Below are 21,497 nucleotides of genomic sequence, written 5' to 3'. Positions count from 1 at the left end.
ATTTCACTGAGTTCTTTTATTACTACCTAAAATTAGTACTCATCCTAGGTCAAATCTATTTATCAACTACAGAAAAATGTATGGTTTTATTCCCAATACTTAGCACAAAAAGAGATTTGTACATATATGAACACAAAATATCATAAAGCCTGTGTTCTGTATGCTGCTGGAAAAATCTATCATCACTAACAAGGTTACTTTAATAAAAAATGGCTTATCTGTGTATGCAGTATTAAAGAGATTCAAAATGATTGGCAGTAAAATAAATCACTGCAAAGGAAGAGTGAAGATTAAAATACTAAAACTTAAGAAACTTTGATTTAATTTAATATCAAAGTTGATTCAGAATCCCGTTTATGAACCTCAACTACCCTGAATAAGACCAAATTTCAAGAATGATACAAAAGCAAGTATGCAATCTGCCTGCACTACATAAATTATGCATATTTACTTATAATGCATATTTAGTATTCATCAGGAGCACGCCTACAAGACAGGACACTTACCTGATACAACTTCATGTACTTAAAAATTTAAAAAAATTAACAGGAGACTGGAATTTAACAATGAGAAGGCTAATGGACAGCACAGTACCCAGCTTCCAAACTAGCCTAAAGATCTCTCTTCTTCATTGACATATTTGTTTTGCAACATTTCAGAGAACAAAATCAACTATTTTCATGACTTTTGTAAGGGGCAGTTTCTATTCAGGGATGGAAGTTCCACATGTGACAATCCCATAAACATGTCTTTAATACTTTATATTGAAAGAAATTCTATAAGCAAATAGTGGTATTTGAGACTACCATGCCAACACTATCAAATTTGTACTTGATGCTATTAAATAAAATGCAACTTCCTCAGCATTTCTTGTATGGATTCAGCAAATACTTAGTTCTAATTAAGAATCAAGCTCATTAATTCTATTTTTCAGAATTTTTTGTTTCAAGAAAAAAAAGTACTTACCTTGAAGAAACTTCTTATACAGATGGACTAGTTGGTAAGAACCTCCTATATGTCTGCTTACTCTAGATTCTTTTGTTTTGTTAGACTGTTTAATTTGATTTTACCATCTTATTATTTTACCATCATTCCTAATGAAACTTACTAGTTAGACATGATTTGGGAGATAGGATATCTATCTATTAGAATATATATGTATAAAAATCATTCTTACCAAGATGACTTGAAAAAGAACTGGAAAAAGATGGATTTCTTCCATGAGGCTGTAAAAACATATTTTGAGATTTATTTTAAAACAGGAAGTGAATTCTTATTTAACACATTAAACTCACAAGAGGAACAGACCAGTAGAATACCTGTTGCCAAGATCCATGACCCAGAACCTTAGCCTTTGACTAGCTCTCAACAAAAATGACCTCCATTTCCAATATTAAACAGAAATAGCAATGTTTTACTGCTTTGGAAATTACTTCTAGGTCTGCTTCACTGGTGCAATTCAAGTAGGCAGAACAGTAATTAATTTAGCATTTTTTAATGGCAGTAATTAATAAAATACTGCAACTATAGCACTATACATGCTATGAAACAGAGTGCACCATTAACTGTTTGAATTAATAGACTCAGCATACATAATGAAATTATAAATGTGCTGTGGTTTTTTAAAGACTGCCATGTTAAGTAACTTCTTGGGTTTAACATACTTATACATGATACTTTTGTCAAACACTTGACAATGCTGAGCAGTAGTGGCCCCAAAGAAGTCACCTTTATTGTCCCACATTTCAAAACCAGATAAAACCTAGCATATATACACTTAAAGACAATATTATCAAAAATCAGTAATACTTCACATTAATGCAGTGTTGTCTATTCTTAGAGAACAAAACACTGCATCAATAAAGCATGTGTCTCACACACTACGATGACGTGAGTCACATGATTGCATGCTTTTTACTGTATTGTCTTGTCTAATTGAATGATTGTCACCTCTTTTTACACACTATACTAAATGCCTATCCACCAAACACGGCAGAGAATACCTAATTGTGTGTTTCAAAAACTTCTTCTTGTGTCACCATAGTGTCACTGAAGTGCTTCAAAAACAGCTAGTAGGTTTATCTTTGTGACACAGCAAAGATAAGACTGCATAAAGAAGCCCATGTAATAAATGCAGAACTCAAACACAGAGAGTATGTCTGGGATATCAGTGTACAACACTCTACAAAATTGTTTTGCCAGTAGTATGTCAGCTAAAAATACTAAGTTATATTACACAGTTCATTGTGAATAAACAGGAGTTATATTTGACTAAAATAGGTATCTAATTTGCATGTTTGAAGCTTTACTGTGTAAAACTCTATATAGGCTTCTGGTAAAACAATAATCAGATTAATTCTGTTTGGCAAACTATTTGTTAGAAAGAACTCATATACACCTAAAATCACATGGTTTCATTTAAGAGTTTTTATTCATGTCCAATAAGATAAGAGGAGAAGGTGTTATTTTTATGGATAGTATAAGCTAAAATACTAGACTGTGAACTGAAGCAGCGAAAAGGAATTTCACAGTCTCTTCTATAAATTTAATAAAAAAATCAGAGGGGGCTAGAACAGACATCCAAACATTATAAAAAAATGCTTCATTTAGATTAATGTCACCTGTGTGAGCCCTGGTTGTTCATATTAGCTGGAATCATGTCTTGTAAAGGAAATATAATAAGGAATGAAAGCCATTCTAAGAGAACAACAATATTAATGAATAACTCAGAATTACTTCTAAGTAATGCAGACATATGCATTATGTATGAATAATGGTAAACTTTTTCATACTGTTTTTCTATTTCTCTGATCCTTGCCTTCACCTAAATGCAATAATGATTTTATTAAAAGAATATAAATGAGTTAAGGGTGGGAATAAGAAGATCTATTGCGTTGTATAGCATTGGAGAAAAGTAAAACACATCCACTGAACTGTTCAAAACATAACAAAACAGTATAATTTTATGGACCCACATACAGATATTTAACAAAACTAAGTAACAGCCTTGTTCAAACAAATGTGTTCATTTTTTCTTGCAGACAGAAATATTACACTCAACAGAGGGAAAGGAGTTTAGGTAAGGAAAGAAATTCATTATTTCTAAGTTTAGATAAGGACAATTTCTCTTATTAAATTAAGGGAATTTTTTTCCACATGCAAGGGAAGCAAGTTAGTTTCATAGGTCAGGAGAACATGAAAGCTAATCTCCTCTAGGTCATCTAATAACCCTTAAATAGACAGTTATGGCAGCTTATGACCTGGACACAGGTCTTAAGAGAGTCCTAGGATTATAGATAGAAGGACTTACTATATTTGAGGTTCATTTCCAGAACCAAATCTACTAGTGAAATTAAAAGCTTAGTCCAGGCCTGCAAAACAGAATTTTGCTGATGTAGATATAACAATACTGAATGCAAAGAGAGTCATTTAAACACCAGAGAATCCAAAAAAGAGCAGCTATTGTAACAGCAATCATACTGACAAAATTAAGTTTTGCCAACACAAGCCTACTTTTGCTTAGGGTTTATTGGCATTCCTTACCCCAGCAAAAGCTGCTCACTTTGCTACATAAGCAGCATTTAAACTGTGAACACATTTGTGGAGTCCCCATTGAAGGGATTTCCAACTCCCTTACCCTGCAACAGTGAAGATTACCCCACCCAGTTGTGGCAAAAGGCTTTGCCCCCAATGGCTCCTTGCAAACATTGTGCAATCTTCTCTTGGGGTTTTGAAAGTCCATCACTCCTCCCATGGTATCCCTTTCCCTGTTTCCACATTGGCTATGGGGCTTGGTGTCCTGTTCCTCTCTTCCCTATGGTCACTTGCCCCCGCCCCACCCCCTGTACCACCTACGAACCTGAGACCCTATATAACTGAGGAAAACCACATGGTCCCTCTCTCTGGATGGGGATTCACCTTTGGCAAATCGGAATAAACCCTTGCTGGAAATTGATCTGGGGCTGGGAGCCTTCTGCCTCTCTGCTGAGCCAGCCTGGTAACGTGTGTGGTTGTGTGAGCTTGATTGCTGCCTGAATACTTCTCAAGCAGTTTCTCTACAGAGGCTGACTGGGGTATAGAAAGGCATAGCTGCACTCCAAAAGGGACGCACTGTTAGACACATTAGCAGTAAAATACAATCAAACAGCAAGAATAGCTAAGCAATCCTAGTTTAGACTGAACTTTAAAAACCGCTTTTGTGGTAGAGGGCAAATTATGAAACAATTGCTTTCAAACACTGGAAGCAGTCCTGATTGTTACAGCATTACGAAGTCAGCTATACTTTCAGCTGAGATAAGTTAAGACAAAACTGGAGCCAATAGGTCTGTTCTTAAAGGTCACCTGCCAACCTTTATGATTGAAACAATAAAAAGCTGCAGCCTGGAAAGAAAATTATATACATAACTTAACTAAAGCATAAACTCACATCAAGCATTGCATTAAGACAAAGCTTAAAGCTGATTTATCCCAACTTTGCATATATGTGCTCAAGCGAGAGCGTGACTTTATCACACTCTTCACTGCTGTCTTACATAGGTTTACAAAGGAATTGTCTTAAAGCTGGGGAAAGGAGTTTAGCTATGGGATTTATTTCATCGAATGTTTATATTCTAAACCAAAAGTATTTTGTGTCTTCATACACTGTCACATAATTTACATTAAATTAGGTCCTACCCTGTCTGGAAAACATACAGAATCATCAAGATATACATATGCAAATCATAATACTACATAACAATATTATTTCCATCTCATTTAAATCTATATATAAATAAACAGTGCTGGCTCAAAATAATTGATCTGATCTTAAAAGACTTGCTATCAGTATAATCTGAATTTTTAATACACTAACAATTTTCAGGAGATTGTGCCTCCAATTTTGCTTTCCAACAATATGCAAGATCTGTTTTTTTAAGAAATCCAAAATTACTTTCTTGCAAAACAAAATCCTACTGCTGGATGCTAAACACTAAAGGCTTTTTGTACCAGGTTCAATACCTTAAAAATTTAAAAGACAGAAAATGTGATAAGAGAGACACTTTAGAGAAAAAGTTGGATAGGAGAGTGTGGAAATCTGGGTAAAGTAGACATTCTAAGCTGAACAAATGAGTAGAAATTATTCAGAAAACCAGAACGGGTGGACATGCACAAACCAAGAATCAAGACATTCATTTTAAAGAGATGAAATGTCAAATCCATGACAGATTTTTGAACCCTACTAAAGGGTCTTAAAAAATAGGCATGACTGTTCAGCTTGCAAAGGTTAGGGGAAACAGCTAAAGGAGAAAATATTCCAGAAATTTATGAAGTAGTGTGCTTCTTTTTAATTGTAAGATGATGGCATAAAATTAAGTGGCAAGGGATCAGATCAGACATAGAAATACAAAGACAATAGTTGAAGATGATAAATCTTTATATACATGTGGTTATGTTATAGACTAACTATTTCTGCTGAAAATGACTTGTGAAATATCTCTTCCAGTCCACATAAATGAAATGAAGGTCACTCCTCAATAGCTACCATCTACAGAACGCCACATCATCTTATATGGGTTCTGAAAAAAACCCTCATAGGTGAGAATGCCTCCAAGAAAGTATTCCCACACACTTGACTCCTGCCCATAGTCTTCTCTGGGCACCGACTATTGAAGACAAGAGAATGGACTGGACAGTGATTTAGATTTGTTTCATGCTGAACAGACAATTCATGGCAGAACTGAAGTCACTCAAGTCTGCAGCTCCAGCTGCAGCAACCCAACCAGCTGACTCTTCCTTATTTGCTACTTATATTCACAAAGCCAAAAATTCACTGTTGAAAGTAAAAATATCTAAGAATGAATGGTATTTGTTCCTTTTTAATGCTTTACATTATTTGAACCTTCCAACGTGACTCTTTTCAAAAATTCACTTAATATTAAAATCAAATATTTGTCTCACATTTTAACAAGTTAGACATTCAGTAATTGATCAGCAACACGAAAGGAAACAAAACTACAGGTTTAAGGTTAATAGCTTATTTCTTTACTAAAGGGGAGCTTTTATAAAATGTAACACTAAGAAGTTGTGTTTCACATTAAAAATGGTGATTAGTATTACATTCTGTACATGACTAGACTATGAGAACTCCATTGCAATAATGAACTCTGACCACTGCCTTTGATATGAATTACAATGATGTGAAACTTGACAACACTGTTATTAGCTGACACAAAATTTTAAGAGTCTGTTTCTGGGCAAGTCTTCCTGCCTGATGTTTTTCGATAAAGCAGCATATATGCAAACATTACATCAAACAATAGGAACAGAAAGATCATAAAAGTTCTCTGCTCTTTTATATTAGCATTACTTCTCTAAAAGGAAAATCAGGGTTTTTACAACTCAATTTCCATAGATGTGAAACTAGCATAATCAAAATCGAGTTCTAAATCTACATAAACGTTTGCTAAAGTTCTAATAAAACAGTTTCATCCTCTGGCAATCTCTCTCAATCCATCTGGATTGCGATTTTCTCACTGATGTTGTACTCCTCTAACATGTACTTCTACTGCTCAGTTCAGCTGGACTAGGCCCTAAGGCTTACCTGTTATCAGAACTATTCCATTTTATTTTATTCATATTCATTATAGAAAATAAAACAACACATAAAAACAGAGAAGTAATTTAGAAGCAAATAGACCTACTTTTTAAAGTGAGCATTTCAACCTTAAACTACAAAATTAAAATGATTAATGAGAAGAACAAAGTGTTTTTAAAGCAATTAATATAAGCCCACATTAATCAAGGAAAGCACTCAAGCACTAGTCCTCTAGTATAATGGCAAAGAGACTACAGCAGGTTCAAAGACAATCTATACCCAACAACAGGAAATGAACTGAATCATAATTCTAGCAATTAAAAACACCACATTGAACTCCAAAGAGTTTGGTTTTGGTTTGGAGTTGGTTTGGGGTTTTTTACTGTTTATTTTTTGAAATCAACGGCAAAGACTTTAAAACACATTCCACTATATTCTGAAATAGCTAAACATTGATGTAGTTCACAATAGTGTGGGAAAAGATGATCAACTTATTACTAACACTGACCCTAAAATGTGCCCTTAATGGTCTTTAATACATAATGCACAGGTACAAAAAGCACAAATGAAGTTTGAAAATTGGACAATTCTTGGATGATTCCAAAGATACTATGGCAGTTACTTTCATTAGTCAAGACAATATGCTGCAACATATGAGGATAATCCATCTATCATCTTCACAGGTACTAAGTCTGTGGCATTTAGAAGCAGCAGATATTTTTGTTGTTGTTCTTCAGCACCTTCCCATTTTGGTTTCTGAAGCCTTTTTCCCCTTTTTGTAAATGTAGCCTAATGTTTGCTTGGAAAAATTATTTTTAAGAACAGAAGGTGAGAAAGGTTACTTAATTTGGTCCCCTGTCCTTCACCATACATCTAAGAGTGCCTTACTATTAGTTTTTAGTTAGTGTTTCTCCCTCAGGAAATGACCTTAATAGAATACTGGAATGTGTCCCACTTCCATTATCATTATCTGATGCAATATCTGAAATTCTCTCCACTTGTTTTCTATTGCCTTTACTGTCTCCCTTCCTTGCAACCAAAATTGTCTGTTTTATCAACCCGTAAAATTCAGACTCCATAGTTAAGGTTTAGCTTTCAGATAGATATATTATTGTCACCAAATGCTATGAGTTTCTCCCTAAAGGTAGGCCAAGTAGCTACCTAAAAGAGCACACAGCTATATTTTATAAGGTTCTTTGTAAGGCCAAAAGGCAGCTTAAGAACCATGATCCAGTAAAAGTTTCCTGGAGTAGCACAGTATAGATTCAATCACAACAGTCAAAACATTTAAGAGCAGCTAATTGGTACATCAAATAGGTCTGAGTATATTTTAGTTTTAAGAGAAACTAAGAAATTCACAAACTCCTCACTACTAGAAAAAAAATAGCAATCATATCACTATAGATGACAGCAAAGAGCATAAAAGACTCAAAGCAGGAACCAAAAAAAAAAAACAACACCCCAGCCCTTTCTAGATTATGTCTGACTTCCTATTCATGCATATAACCTACACATTAAGGTGGTAAACACACAAAAGCACAAGTTACCTGTGATATTATTCATTCTGAATGCATACTTAAATCACACCTCAGCCTGACATTTGCAGACATTTGCTCCCACTGTAAGAGGTTCTATTCCCCTCCAAAAACCCTTTACACATGTAGAACTCACCAAGAGCAAATAATGCAAAAGGGGAAAAAAAACCCTAATGCAGATTTACAGTAGTCCAGAAATTAATCACTAATTGAATATTCAACTCTCCTTACTATCAGTGATTTCTTTTGAAATCAGCAGTTTCAATACAGCTAAATATGAACTCTGCTATTAATTCTCACACTGGTTTTCATGTTCACAATCTTTCTTATCACAAAACATTAAAAATCCTTGAAGGAGAAAAGACAATAGTATTTAGGAGAGCCACAACAGAATATTACTAAAAGGTTTAAAGCTAGACTATTTGCTTTGAGCCAAGTAAAAAACAGGTAACTGATGGACAAATTCGGTTCAAAGCTCACTCTTCCAATATCTGCTATTTTCTTAGTAAACCAACTCTAAGTGAGGTTGTGTCAGACAGCAATTGCTGTGTGATGTATAAGGAGGTACAAAAGGGTACCTGATTCAATTATTCTCTAACCCATTCAGGTCAAAATAGACAAGAAAACACTCATCCTTTTCTAAAACTGGATTTTCTTCCTTTGGATGCTCATATGATCAGATGTCCAAATAATTAGAAGTGCCCACAGAAACACATTAAAGTTGGGGATTTTTACAGCTACCATCTTACACAAGAGAAAACTTATGTTGGTGAGAGATCTAATTCTGCAACACACTAATGGAACATCACTAGAGTTTTTCACTGCTAAATTGAAAAGCAATGGAGTGGAAGAGCTCCCACAATACAGAATATTCAAAATTATCTCAACAGTGGAGCAATGGCAAAGGGTAAAAAGTATTTTTTTGTATTCTTATAAAATGCTAATTAAAAGAATTCAAAACACCTATTGTAACTATAGTATTTTATCATAAGCTATATTTTTATTTTAAAAAACATTAAAAATGTAAATGTCTTTGAATATCTGTGTCTATGCCATATATAACAAATAACCTGTAATAGAACACAGAAATGTCAAAAACTATTAGGAAGAAGATGGAATGTTTTTCCTCTGATACCACAATTGAGCTAATTTACAGCATCAGCTATGAAAAAAAGGAAACAAAAAAATGGAGTGCATCTGTCTCCTTTCAAGTTCTAAAATAAGAACCACTCAAATGCAGATGCCTCTATCAGGGAGCACACAGGTAAAATCTGAGCTGATGGTAAGACAAGTGAGATGCAAAAAAATTGGTCGAATTAAAAAAGAGAGCAAGAAAGCAAGTATCCATTAGGTGAATGTGTCTGAGAACAAGCTTTCATATGGAACAAACTAAATAAAAGCACACTAGCCCTTGTCCTCACCCAATTCATTTTCTATTTTAAAATATAATTAGTAACTATTTTCAAAAGACATTGCAACAGCAAGGTAAATACTAACTTAACATTTTTGTCATTTTACAATCTTTTTGCTACTACCACTTTTATTCATTTAAAATTACAGGAGAAAGTAATCATCCTTGAAATCCAGGCATTGTGGATAAGATGTAAGCTTGAAAAAGCCACAGAGACTCAGTGCAGCGACTCACATCACTCTCATCAGTACTAAAATACAGTAGAGTTTTTCCACAAAGAACAAATTAAATCCCACAGGATTTGTGTCCAGTGTTATTTATTTACTCCAAATCACAATTTTTGCAGATACTTTTCATCTGTCTAATGAAAGGAGCAAAAGAGAGCTTATGCCTTGAGTAATTTTTAGCTTCATGAATACTGATTAATTACTCATTGAACCAAACCAGAACCAATTGTGATACACTGTTCACTACAGCATGTACCTGGTTTCCATTTTATTCACCAGCAATTTGTATGAATATGAATATATTATTCACCTCTCTCATGAGTTCAAAGCATTGGCTACTTCCTGCAAAATTTATTGGGAAGCCAGATACTAAGGAAAAAGATGGACCAAGAGAATTGCCTAAACTGTGCTCCTGTAGAAAACCAACCAAACAAATGATTTAGTGAAAGTAAAAAGACGACCTGTAAAGTATGTGAGAAACACAACAGTTACAGACGAGTTAGAATCTGGAATCTGATAGCCAGACGTTAAATAAGAGTGCTGGACACACTGGTATTTCAAATTATTAATAGTTCATTGAATATCCACAGCTGCTCTTTAATAATATTAAGAAAAACTTGTGTGCTGCCAGATGACCATGAGGATGAGTGTACATCCACAATCTACCTACATTGGTAGATTCTGCCATACATAATGGCAAATATGCATGATCTCTGAATAAAAGCAAATTCAGAAGGGAAAGGAAATGCGCTGCTTATATAACCAGCATTCTAGTTACAGAAATATTTTTCATAACTCTTAAAGTACTAGAATATCTGTGGATTTAATCTAAAAATGGAAAGCTGTTCTACTTGTTTCTAGAATATATAAAATCCTACAGTAGCATAAACAGCTTCTTTACAATGAAAACTGCTTTATACAACTCAAAACATTTAAAACCTCAAGCCACCCTATTTCTTACTTAATTTGTAGTCTACTCAGTATATTAAAGCACCATTCCCAGTAGCATCATAAAAGACTAAAAGGGGATGATTCCTCTTTTGTAATAAAAAGTGGGAAAACAAATTAAATTTCCTTGTGGGTTTTTTGGGCAGGTTTTTTTTTGGTTTGTTTTTTTTTGTTGTTGCGCTCATTTCAATCAATCAAAGCAAGACAGTACAATGACCAGCAACCTCTGAGCCATAACACTATCAGACACTGCAAATAGACAATAGCCAATAACAAGAACAACCACATTTTTGGGCATATCCAGGAAGATAGAGTGATCCTTCCTTATTGCTATCAATTCACACAGATTAAGTTGTATGACACAGTTTTGGGATTTTTTTTTTCTGTCCATCACAGTCTAAATTTTGGAACAAGAAGGAAAATATATTAAGATACTTCTAAACACACTGAGTCTACCTATGCCAAAAAATAGAATCTAGGAATTTTAAGGTAGATATATTTGCAGAAGAAATGACCAGCTTTCAAGTGAATTGGCTGGTGTAAACAGGAAACATCTAACAAACATACCACCTTGGTCCTAACCATAAATATGTTTAGCTCAACAACAATTTTTACACTGTTTTATGTTTTGTTTTGGGCTTTTTTTTAATTTTTAATGATAATTTTTATGTTAAAATTCTTCTGATTTTGTCTCTAGTGTTTCATTGGTTAAATTGTCATTAAAATAACCAGGATCATATAGAATTGACACAAAAGATGTAGGATGTGTTCTATAACAAACAGTCTCCAATGATTTCTCTAAATCAGAGTGCTAGTCAAAGTAGTGCAATAGCAAGGTGTGTTATTGCTAATCCCTAATAGGAAAGGAGAAATTGAAACAGAAGGAACCCAGAGCAGCAGAGAATGTGTCATCGTATCACCTCACGGAAGCAGGGCTGTGCTCACTCAGGGCCACCAGCAGTTTCAGAGCATACATTGGTACCGGATCTGGAGCCAGCAGAATGTGCTCATACCTGAAAGGCAAGGTGGGAAAGGGACAGAAACAGGCAAAAAAAGTAAAGAGATACACATCAAAAATTGATATTAAAAATTCATCATTTCCCATTTCCAAAGTTTGTAACTACAATGGAAATATGAGGCTGTTTCAAATTATACAAAGCAATAAACAAGACACACGTAGAAACAGTACTTTAAAATCAGCATCAGATTAAATTTAAAAGCAGCACTATGAAGAGAATACATTTTTAGAGAGAGGAATAATTGTAAAATATGTAATAATACAGAAGCTTCTCTGCATATATATGTATATACATACACATATGTATGTAAATACATAGGTGTGCAAGTTGTATATATAAAACATGCATGTTTTATAACTATAAATTACAGCAAAATATATTTATAAAGCATTCAACTTGTCTGCATGCACAAGACTTATTTATTGATCTATATTATTTCATACATAAAAATCTATTCTTTAAGAGAAAAAAAGTAAATGAGCCTCAAAATATCAAGCAGAAGATTTATTGGGTGCTCAGCAAGATGATCAACCAAATTATATACAATTAAGGTCTATATTTTTTATACAGTCATTTTTCTCAAAATTGAGAAAAAACATAAATCTTAATGTGAGTTTATCACTAATTTCAAAAAATATTGCTTTCACTGCAGCATACTTTCATTCTTCAAGTCATACAGATCAAAAGAAAATAAAAATACTCCAAAACAATGTTTATTGAGAGCTGTGGCAGAAAACACACCAAGAAAAACCTCTTTGAAACATTTCTAAGTACCACCTCATGGAAATCTTGGTAAGAGAAAACAGGCTGCTGAAAAACAAACGGACCTTGCTATTGCAACTAACATTCTAGTGATACCCACTCAACACACGGGCCTAATTTTACTGTATTTAAACAAAAATGTATACAGTAGGATACAATGATTGAAGTGAGAAAAATGTAAGCACAGAAAACTACAGAATCAGCTATCTCAAAACACAGTCTTTGATTTCAACTAGTTCTACTCCAAATACATAGATGTAACAGAACAGGAAGTGTAAATTTCTTCATTTGCAAAAATCCCCATGAAGAACTAAAGAAGAACAAACGAAAGGATGAATCGTAGGAAAACATGGTAGGTTATCATGTTATGACCAACGAAATGCTTCCACAAAAAGAAAAAACCTGTAGCGTTCTGGTAGAGGGAGGAGGAATCATGCAAATAACTGCAAATTTTACCTCACATCTTGAGATCCCTAGTGCTGTCTGAACTGAGGAATCTGGATCACTTCAAACCACCTTCATGCTAGCATGCATCCTACTGACTGTTAGCTGTTCCCCTCTCTGTAGGCACTACACCTTAGCACTCTGACTTGTGCAAGAAGGAAATTTAGTGGGAGATTCTTTGCTTGCCTATGATGAGGAGGGACAAACACACCAGCCATACAGTCCTGAGGTAGCCTGTGGGAGTTCCCTCACAAGGGCTAACACTCCTAGACAAGCACAGAGCCTATGGGCAATGTGTCATGGCTACTACAAACTTGAATATGTCACTGCAGGGCTGAAAACCACATTAGAGTATCTCCAGAATTATGTCTTAGAAGTCAGTGTTAGTTTAATCGCTAAAGACCTGAAGCCATCTCTTTTTACAAAAAACAGATTCCAGTTCCCCAAAGAAAACAATTTCTCACTGGTCAATAAAAAGTCTCATAACAAAAAAAGAAAATACTGTAATATATTAGTAGACACTGATTCCAAGAACCCTACATATGAGCAATACATATTCTTGCCAAACGTAATGGGACATGCAATTTTATTTTTTTTTTCCAGAGTCCATAACTAAATTTTCTGAGGCAATCAAAGATGCTATCATGTGGCGCAGATGCCAGAAGTTATCATTCACTCCATAAGACATGGATTTAAATCTCCAAAACTGTAATTCCTAACAGTAGTAACCAATGAATCAGACATGCTAGCTTAAAAATCTGACACTTGGCAACATACTTGTTTATATAAACACATCAATATGATCCCTAAACAAGGTCCATCTTAACAGTTTTAAGCTTTCTATGTATTACACTTGAGAGACACTATTATTTAATAACTTAGCACACTTGGCATCCTAATTTCTTGAGGTTCAATAAAAAAAGTCTCACTTCACTTCCTTTTCCTTGAAACTCTCTTCTCCCCTGCCCCAAGATAATACTAGGAAAGGATATTTCTAAGGGAAGATGCAGTGATCCATCAAACCATATACCCACATGAGAAAACGCAGATTACTAGAGTCAATGTCTTAGCAATTAATATAAACACAATGCCTGAATAAAGGCCATTAGGAGCTATGAATATATGAATCTTCTCAGAAGGGAAAATATGCCATGCTTGAGATACTTCATTAAATGAATGAGTCATCAAATGATTTCGCTGCCACTTCATAACACAGAACAGTTTAGAAGCAGTAAGTGTAGACAGGTTTTGTGAACTCCAGGTACTACACTGTAAGGAGTTAGTTTTTCAGTGTTTTCTATGAATAACCTTGACAAAAGGAACTAAAAATTTAGAGATGCAGACTCTCTTAAGCTCTTAAAAAAAGAATATTATATTAAGTATCCTGGATCTCATACTGGTAGAACTGGCTTGGTAGTCTACTGAGAACAAGCTGCATAAACCTACAAATAAAATAAAACTTTATTTACACATTTCTCTCTTTTTGCTGATTGTGGCTCAATATTTTATAATATATCAATACAAATACTATGAATTAAAATGAAATAGACTTGATGTTTTAACTGTTGATTAAAAAAATCTGGATATAAAGCATTTGCCATGTATTCACTGTCTCTCGCTGCAGGTTTCATTTTGGTTATGAAATCTTCAGGAAAATAATTTTTCAATGAACTGAAATTTAATGACACTGTTTAATTCAATTCAATCAAAACCCTATGAGGAAGCTAACTTGGTGATCTATAAATGCAGAAATATTTAATGGAATTGCTACTTTATTGATGGTGCAGAAGATGAGAAAAACGTAGTAATCACTGCACTCCTGCATTTATCTTAAAATGAAGCCTATTTATATTTTATGCATAGTGACCCACATGCTATTTGAAGGGTCTGTTTTACATTCAAACAAATTAATTTGAGAAGGATATTTATAGGAATAAAATATACACACAAATGTAAGATTACAGTCTTCCCTGAAAAGAACATCCCATATTAAAAACAGATGTCACTCCCCTTCCATATTCAACAGCTCTCAGTATTTCCACTCAAAGGGGTGGAAATATCTATTTCCCTCCACAGACTGCCCTTGAACAAATGGCCATCACATATCTCCCCCTCTTTTGACTGTCCTCCAGCTGTGTCAGATGGCGTGCCAGCAACAGAACGACTAAACAGCATCAGCAAAAAGCTCTTCAGCCTCCAATGTTCTACCTCAGTTTCAAGAGACCTCAAGTTTTCAAGTAACCTGTATTTCTCAGGATAGAGCTTTACATTATCTTTACAAGTAGGTTACACTGACTCTTAAAACCCCTCCCTTCACATCTCTGCTAATGAGATAAGGAAACTGATTCAGGAATTACTTAAACCCCGGATCCAAGATTGTGAGCTGCTGAAAGACCCTTTTTGATACATTTGCCACACAGCGCATGCTAAAATGGCACAAGTGAAATCCCCAACACAGGATTTAGTCTCAGTCCAAAAAGCCCATCCACTCGAGCTAATAAGCTTGGAGACAGAAGTCTATTGGCTGTTTTCCTTCTAATCCTAATTTCCTTCCTTACCTAGCTGTAATTAGCATGACACATCGCTCCAAACACACATCCCCCAGTTCAAAGAGAAACGCTGCATAAGATGGATATGTCTACAAAAAGCAAGTTTCAGAGCAAGGAGAGAACTCTGTCTCCTTTGGCTTCAGGACTCTTCCCCTATCTGAAGAAAATTATCTGACAGCTTTTAATAATGCATATACTCTATTTTAAAAATAGAGTATCCAGCTGCCATTTTAATTTGTACTGATATGTTGTGCATTTCACAGAGGAAAAAAATGTGAAGAAAGGTGTTGAAAGTAAGTTTCTCTACAGATCTCTAAGATTTCCATCCAATTCTCTTTGATAGAAAAAAGTTTACACACTGTGCATGAATAAAATTTTGGTCCTCAAGCGGTAAGAACATAACTCAATTAGGAGAGAAAGTCTCATATTTGGAAAAAGTCACTGGGTTTCTGATCATAATCCAGCATCCATTCCTCGAGCCTTCTTCCATTTATTTCATGTAGGGCTGGAGAATATTTTTCTCACTTAGGGGAGCCAAGTATTGACCATTTTTAACTTTTGAGGACCACATAGAAAAATACACTGTATCATTATTAGAGTAATGTAAAATGTAACTGATGACTCATCACTACTGTGCACATCTCATGTTCTTTCCCTCTACTCACAGATGTTATCAGTTCACAGTCAATGTGTGCATAACACAGAGAGCTCTGTTTATGCTCACCTGCAAGTCAGCATGAAATGAGAGGCCTCATATGACCATAACCCATGAAAATAAAGCTCCAGACCACATCTGGCCTACAGGCTGTAGTTTCATCTACTCTGCTGTAAGGTTTTTCTGCTGCTTGGGGAAGCAGGAAGGGACAGCAATTTAGAGGCAATAATCTCTAGGTGGACCATTAAGGATTAATCCACGATGTACTATTCCTTTTTAAAAAGTTAAATTTCATTCCATATGTTTTTTCAGAACATCTTAAATAAAGATGCAATATCCAAAATACACAAAAGGATGTTGTAGTTATAATGTTCTGACTTTATTAAAAGAACAAAGAGGAGTATTTAAATCACAGCCCACAAGCTAGAGGGAATCCTGTTTTGCTCCAAGAGTAGCCAGAGGCACAGTATCAGAAATGAGCATCAGACAGAAGTTGTGTTTGTGTTGCATATGACAAAATACTAAATAAACCTAGGGGGATATGTTGGGCAAAGAACTCTGGCAGCAGTTAATTGCTATTCCCCTTCTGACTTAGTCATTTAAACATAGAAAGGATGGCTAAAACAAATACACTGTCAAAATGGTTTGCCTATCAAGTTATTCCCCATTACAGGAGCAATATTATACTTACTGAGGCAGCAGTAAATCTCTGATGAGAGACAGAAGTTTGTTGTTTGAGTTGACGCCCTCCCCTTTCTCCTCAGCCATGACTTCGTGGCTTAAAAGCAGTGATGTGGTTTCTGAGAGCAACTGCAAGCTGAAGAGTCTCCATTCCACTTGAAAATAAAGGTGCCAAGAATGTGACCGCACTGAAATATTATTAAAACAAACTGGATTTCATGGAAACTGTGGCTGATGTGTCTGTATACTTACCATTCTGACTGTGGACCAAAGAAACAAGTGGTGGGAGGATAGAATCTTCAACCTAAAACAGAGAATTAGAAAGATGTAGCTTAGATCATTCACAGAGAAAAAGATAGAACAGAGATACACTATCATCTAGATATTATTTTGCTGCCAAAGCCCTTAATCAAAGAGTCGAATAATCATGGAAATTCATCCATAATCATTCTTATAAAGCCACCAAGTTTATTTTTCTCTGGTAAATGGCCACAAAATTACAGACATTAATGTACTTTTATATAGAAAACAACAGTATACTTTGGTACAATTCACTGACAGGGACTTTTAATTTAAAGAACAGAACTCAGTGCAGGTGTAAGAAAAAAGAGTATTAGAGTATCTTAATCCTGATGCTTTAATCCATAAACTAATCATTGAATAGAGTTCAGATGAAAAAGAGGATGGCATAGAATTAAAATACACCAGAAATTATGTACTACCTCTAATGAAATATCCCTAAGCTTAATACACAAAGTCTTGAAAATACTTTAACTTCTTTTCTTCTGGTAATACAGAGTTCTTCCAATAAAATGTAAATTTACATTACTAAAGATTTGCACTACAAAAAAATACAATTCAGTCAACTTTTTATTGTCCATGAGGATATTGTTACAAATCTATCATCTGTCACAGGACTAGTCAGCTTAGCTCCATTTGAAATCAACTGATAATAAACTAGGCTATGGCTCAGTTACAAAAATAGTGTATTATTAGTCTTCTCTACAAGAGAGTTTCTAATGCTTAAATCACAGTTAAACTGTAATTTATTTAGACCGGTAATGCTTGCATTTTGAGGAGAGGATGGATGGACAGCCCCACAATTTTTAGGCAGGCATCATGGACACACACCTTGTCCTAAGATTTACTTACAGAAATAAAATTTCTCTGTAGATTCTCACTGCACTGTGGACAGGATTTGGCATAACAAGACTATGTTATAATCCCCCATGTGTTTTGTTTCAGTAATTAATATAAGAAGATAAAATTTCCCTAGGTACATGCAGCTTCTAATAAGAAGTATCTATAGAAGTTGAAAGCATGTATGAAAAGGGTCAGTAACTGAAGTTAGTCTCTAGTCAGGAACAACTGTGGGTAGCAGCTATTTCACTGCTGGTTGGTGTACTCTGTTAAATCAATCTCTGACATTAAGGGACTAATTTACTTTAGCTTTTTTCATTTCTGAAAAATGCCACCACAAAATGCTTTTATTACATACTTTCAACAGAAGTAGTAAAAGGATTCTGCTTGTGGTGTGGAAGCCAAACTACTCTTGCACGTACAAATAGCCTTCACACCTATATAGATAATCCTACATACCAGAGATACAGCGACTTCTGTAACATTTCATAATTTTGAAATATCTCATTGCCTTTTTTGTTAAATAATAAAACTACACTACATTCCAACAACTCCATTAGTGCAGGTTTCTAAGCTGTTCTACAAATAGTAATGTATCAGTTAAAACATGCCGGTGAGGCAGGAAAAAAATTGTATATACCTAAGATCTTTCAGTTCAAGAAACCAGTTCAACTGCTGCAAAGCTTCTCAAAGGAAGAACCACATGTAACTGGTAAATTAAAGGTGTGAAACAGAAAAGAGGAAAAGCAGCAGCACTCGATTACCTGAACCAGCCTAGAGTCCCTGGATATTATGAATCACTCAACAGCAGTAGCATTGACTCAGACTTATACCAATTAAGATGACAGTATAAAACAGTACAATGCAACTTCAATTTCTAAAACTTAAAATCTTTCACTTAAATCTAGCATTAACAGCAGTCTTTCCACATTAGTGAATGTAGTTAAGCCAGTCATAAATAATTTCTAAGACAAATATATTTTCAAGTGTCATTGTAAAGAAGATTCTTTAGGTCTTAAACGACTTAGTAGCTTACTCTGAACTTTTTATAACACAAATCTCCATTTTAGTAAACAAACTGTTTAGAAAGGAAATCTCCATAGAAGGTGTTTGCCTCATACCATTCCATGTGGTGGGGAGATCAACTGAATGAAGCAATAATCCTATGGAAAATTATTTTGTTATGCAAGAGCATATCAGAATGCATATGCTGAAGGTGAAGCATATATTAAATTTTATATGAACCTTAAATCAGATACTTCCTAACTCCACAACCCTAATTTTCTCTCAATGCTGTTTGGATCACTGTTTTTCACTAATAAATTTATAAACAAGGTATGAACTTTGCACATGATTATTAAGGTGAAATAAACTGAAGTGCAACAGTACATAAAATATTTTTAACAAATTCACCAGTAAATTGCAAATGTGTCTGTCATTTATGTACAGAGAAGAATGGTCCTATGGCACTGAAATAAATAACATTCAAACAAGGATTTATTTCTTTGTCTTTTGAATGGCTGGTGATACCTGTGAAATCAAATATCCATATATGCATGAAGATAAATCAGATACAGTGTGGTTTTTGTCTCAGTCTTTATCACTAAGATTGCTTAATAGAAAAAGGAAATTATTCTTCTTTAAGCCTAAACAGACTAAATAGGTTGAATATGATTATAGCTCTAGATGAGTTCCTACCATCTTTTAAATAGCTTGATATTCAGTTCATTATACAACCCTAGCTGAATAATTATATAACCCACTGAATAATTCTGTAGTGATGGCATTCCAAGGCTGTGCTGCCATAACTGTGCTGTTATCAGTACCCAAAACAGCAATGAAGTTCTACAAACTTCCATACACACTACATTCACATCTCCCAAATGTAATATATATAACTGGACCAAAAAAAAATATAGTTCAAACCTGGTAATCCTGCTTCTGGCAGCTGGAATGAAGTAGAAGAAGAGTATAAGACATAGACAAAGCATAAAACACACCTCTAGTTTCTAGAAAAGTACCTCTTGAATTAAGAAACTTGCTAAGCTGATGCTGTATCTGTATTTTTGCATTTAGCCTTTTCTCCCATATATTTCTCCCATCCTATCTTAAATGTATTTATACTTTCAGGATGTGCAATACTTACAGCACTGCATTTTATACTTCAATTATGCCTTATGAAGACATATCCTTGCTTATTTAAAAGCATCTAACTTGATACCCACATATTCTTACTTTACAAAAAGCATGAATGGTTATTTCCAATTCATCTTTCCTATGCCATTCATAGTACTACACTACAGAGCATTTTGTTTCCAAGATGAAGTTCTTTTCTACTCAGACCCTCCTTGCACCATCGAGCTGTACTTTTTCTTGTTAAGCTTCATTCCTTCTGAGAGTGAATGATCACAGCTGCATTCAGTATTTGAGACCTGAGTGCACCATGGCACAATAATGTTTTCTGCTTTTTTGTGCTATAATTTACTATTAATTACTAATAATTTAGTTGTCTTTCTGATTACTGAAGAGTATAAAGCTATCATTTCCTTAGAAAAGTAGTGCCAAAAGATTTCCAGAAGTTAAAATAGTTTAGAGTTTGACACTACATATGTACAGTAGAAATTACTTTCCCTTGTCCATTACTTGTCATTTATCAGTATTAAATCACATGTCATTATTTTCCTTTCACCCAAATCTGAAAATCTGCTGCAACTTCCCTGTCAGTTTTAATTTTCACTATTGTGAATAATTTAGTGCCATCAGTCAGTTCTGTCACCTCCCTATTCCTTCCTTTTTCTGGATTAGCAACACATGTTGCAACAAACCTTTGTAAAACACCACTCTTAAAACACTTAGATTTTTAAAAATTCTATTCTCTCTAATCTGTATTCTCCACTTAGTAAATTTTAACTAGTTAGAAGTTAGTTAGCTTGCGGGTAAGAGGGAAGGGTCACTAATGAATTTGAAGTCTTTGGTGCATGACTTTGTCAAAACCTTTTTGGAAATACAAGTATCCTACCCAGAACACCTGTCTCCATAATGCTGAGCAATTTCTGCAAGGGAAACTTGCCTGGTGCCATCCTCTTGACCCTCCCCCCGTCCCACTCACTTTAGATATTTATACTCATTCATGAGGTCTCCTCTCAATTGTCATCTCCAGGCTGAAGAGGTGCAACTCCCACAGCCTTTCCTTGTGAGACATATGCTCCAACCCCAAATCATCTTTCTCCTGCCTTCAAATTTCTCAAAGCACTTGCTTGAAGCATGGCATACTCCTCAGTGTTTTAATATCATCAGTAATCTCTCAGAATGTAACAGAAAAAAATAATCTGATGCATATTATGATGGGTTGGGAAGAAGGATGACACTTCTGTAATTTTTATTTAAAAGTCTTCAGAATCTTTATTGAGGATTTGGCTTTTTCTTACTTCTGGGCAGAGATAGCACTGATTGACTGACTCAATATGTCAATTAGTAGAGAACTGGTTTCACAAAGAAGTCTTATGTCATCTGGATTAGTTTAATGGACAGAAAGCCACATGCAATGTAGTA

General features: G+C 34.7%; 1 protein-coding gene across 1 annotated transcript in view; it reads right to left on the bottom strand.

Annotated features, from left to right (window-relative positions):
• The window catches only part of ULK4 (unc-51 like kinase 4), a 211,895-nt gene that overhangs the window by 115,257 nt on the left and 75,141 nt on the right, over nt 1-21,497 (bottom strand). The window contains exons 27-30 of the mRNA XM_066321372.1: nt 17,058-17,109; nt 16,816-16,960; nt 11,616-11,708; nt 1,178-1,226 (exon numbers count right to left, since the gene is read on the bottom strand). Of these exons, the coding sequence (XP_066177469.1) occupies nt 1,178-1,226; nt 11,616-11,708; nt 16,816-16,960; nt 17,058-17,109 (339 nt within the window). The remainder of the gene's footprint in view (nt 1-1,177; nt 1,227-11,615; nt 11,709-16,815; nt 16,961-17,057; nt 17,110-21,497) is intronic.

This window comes from Sylvia atricapilla, chromosome 1 (assembly GCF_009819655.1).
Source record: "Sylvia atricapilla isolate bSylAtr1 chromosome 1, bSylAtr1.pri, whole genome shotgun sequence".
NCBI classification, from domain to species: Eukaryota; Metazoa; Chordata; class Aves; order Passeriformes; family Sylviidae; genus Sylvia; species Sylvia atricapilla.
This window is presented reverse-complemented; position numbering and strand designations above follow the sequence as displayed.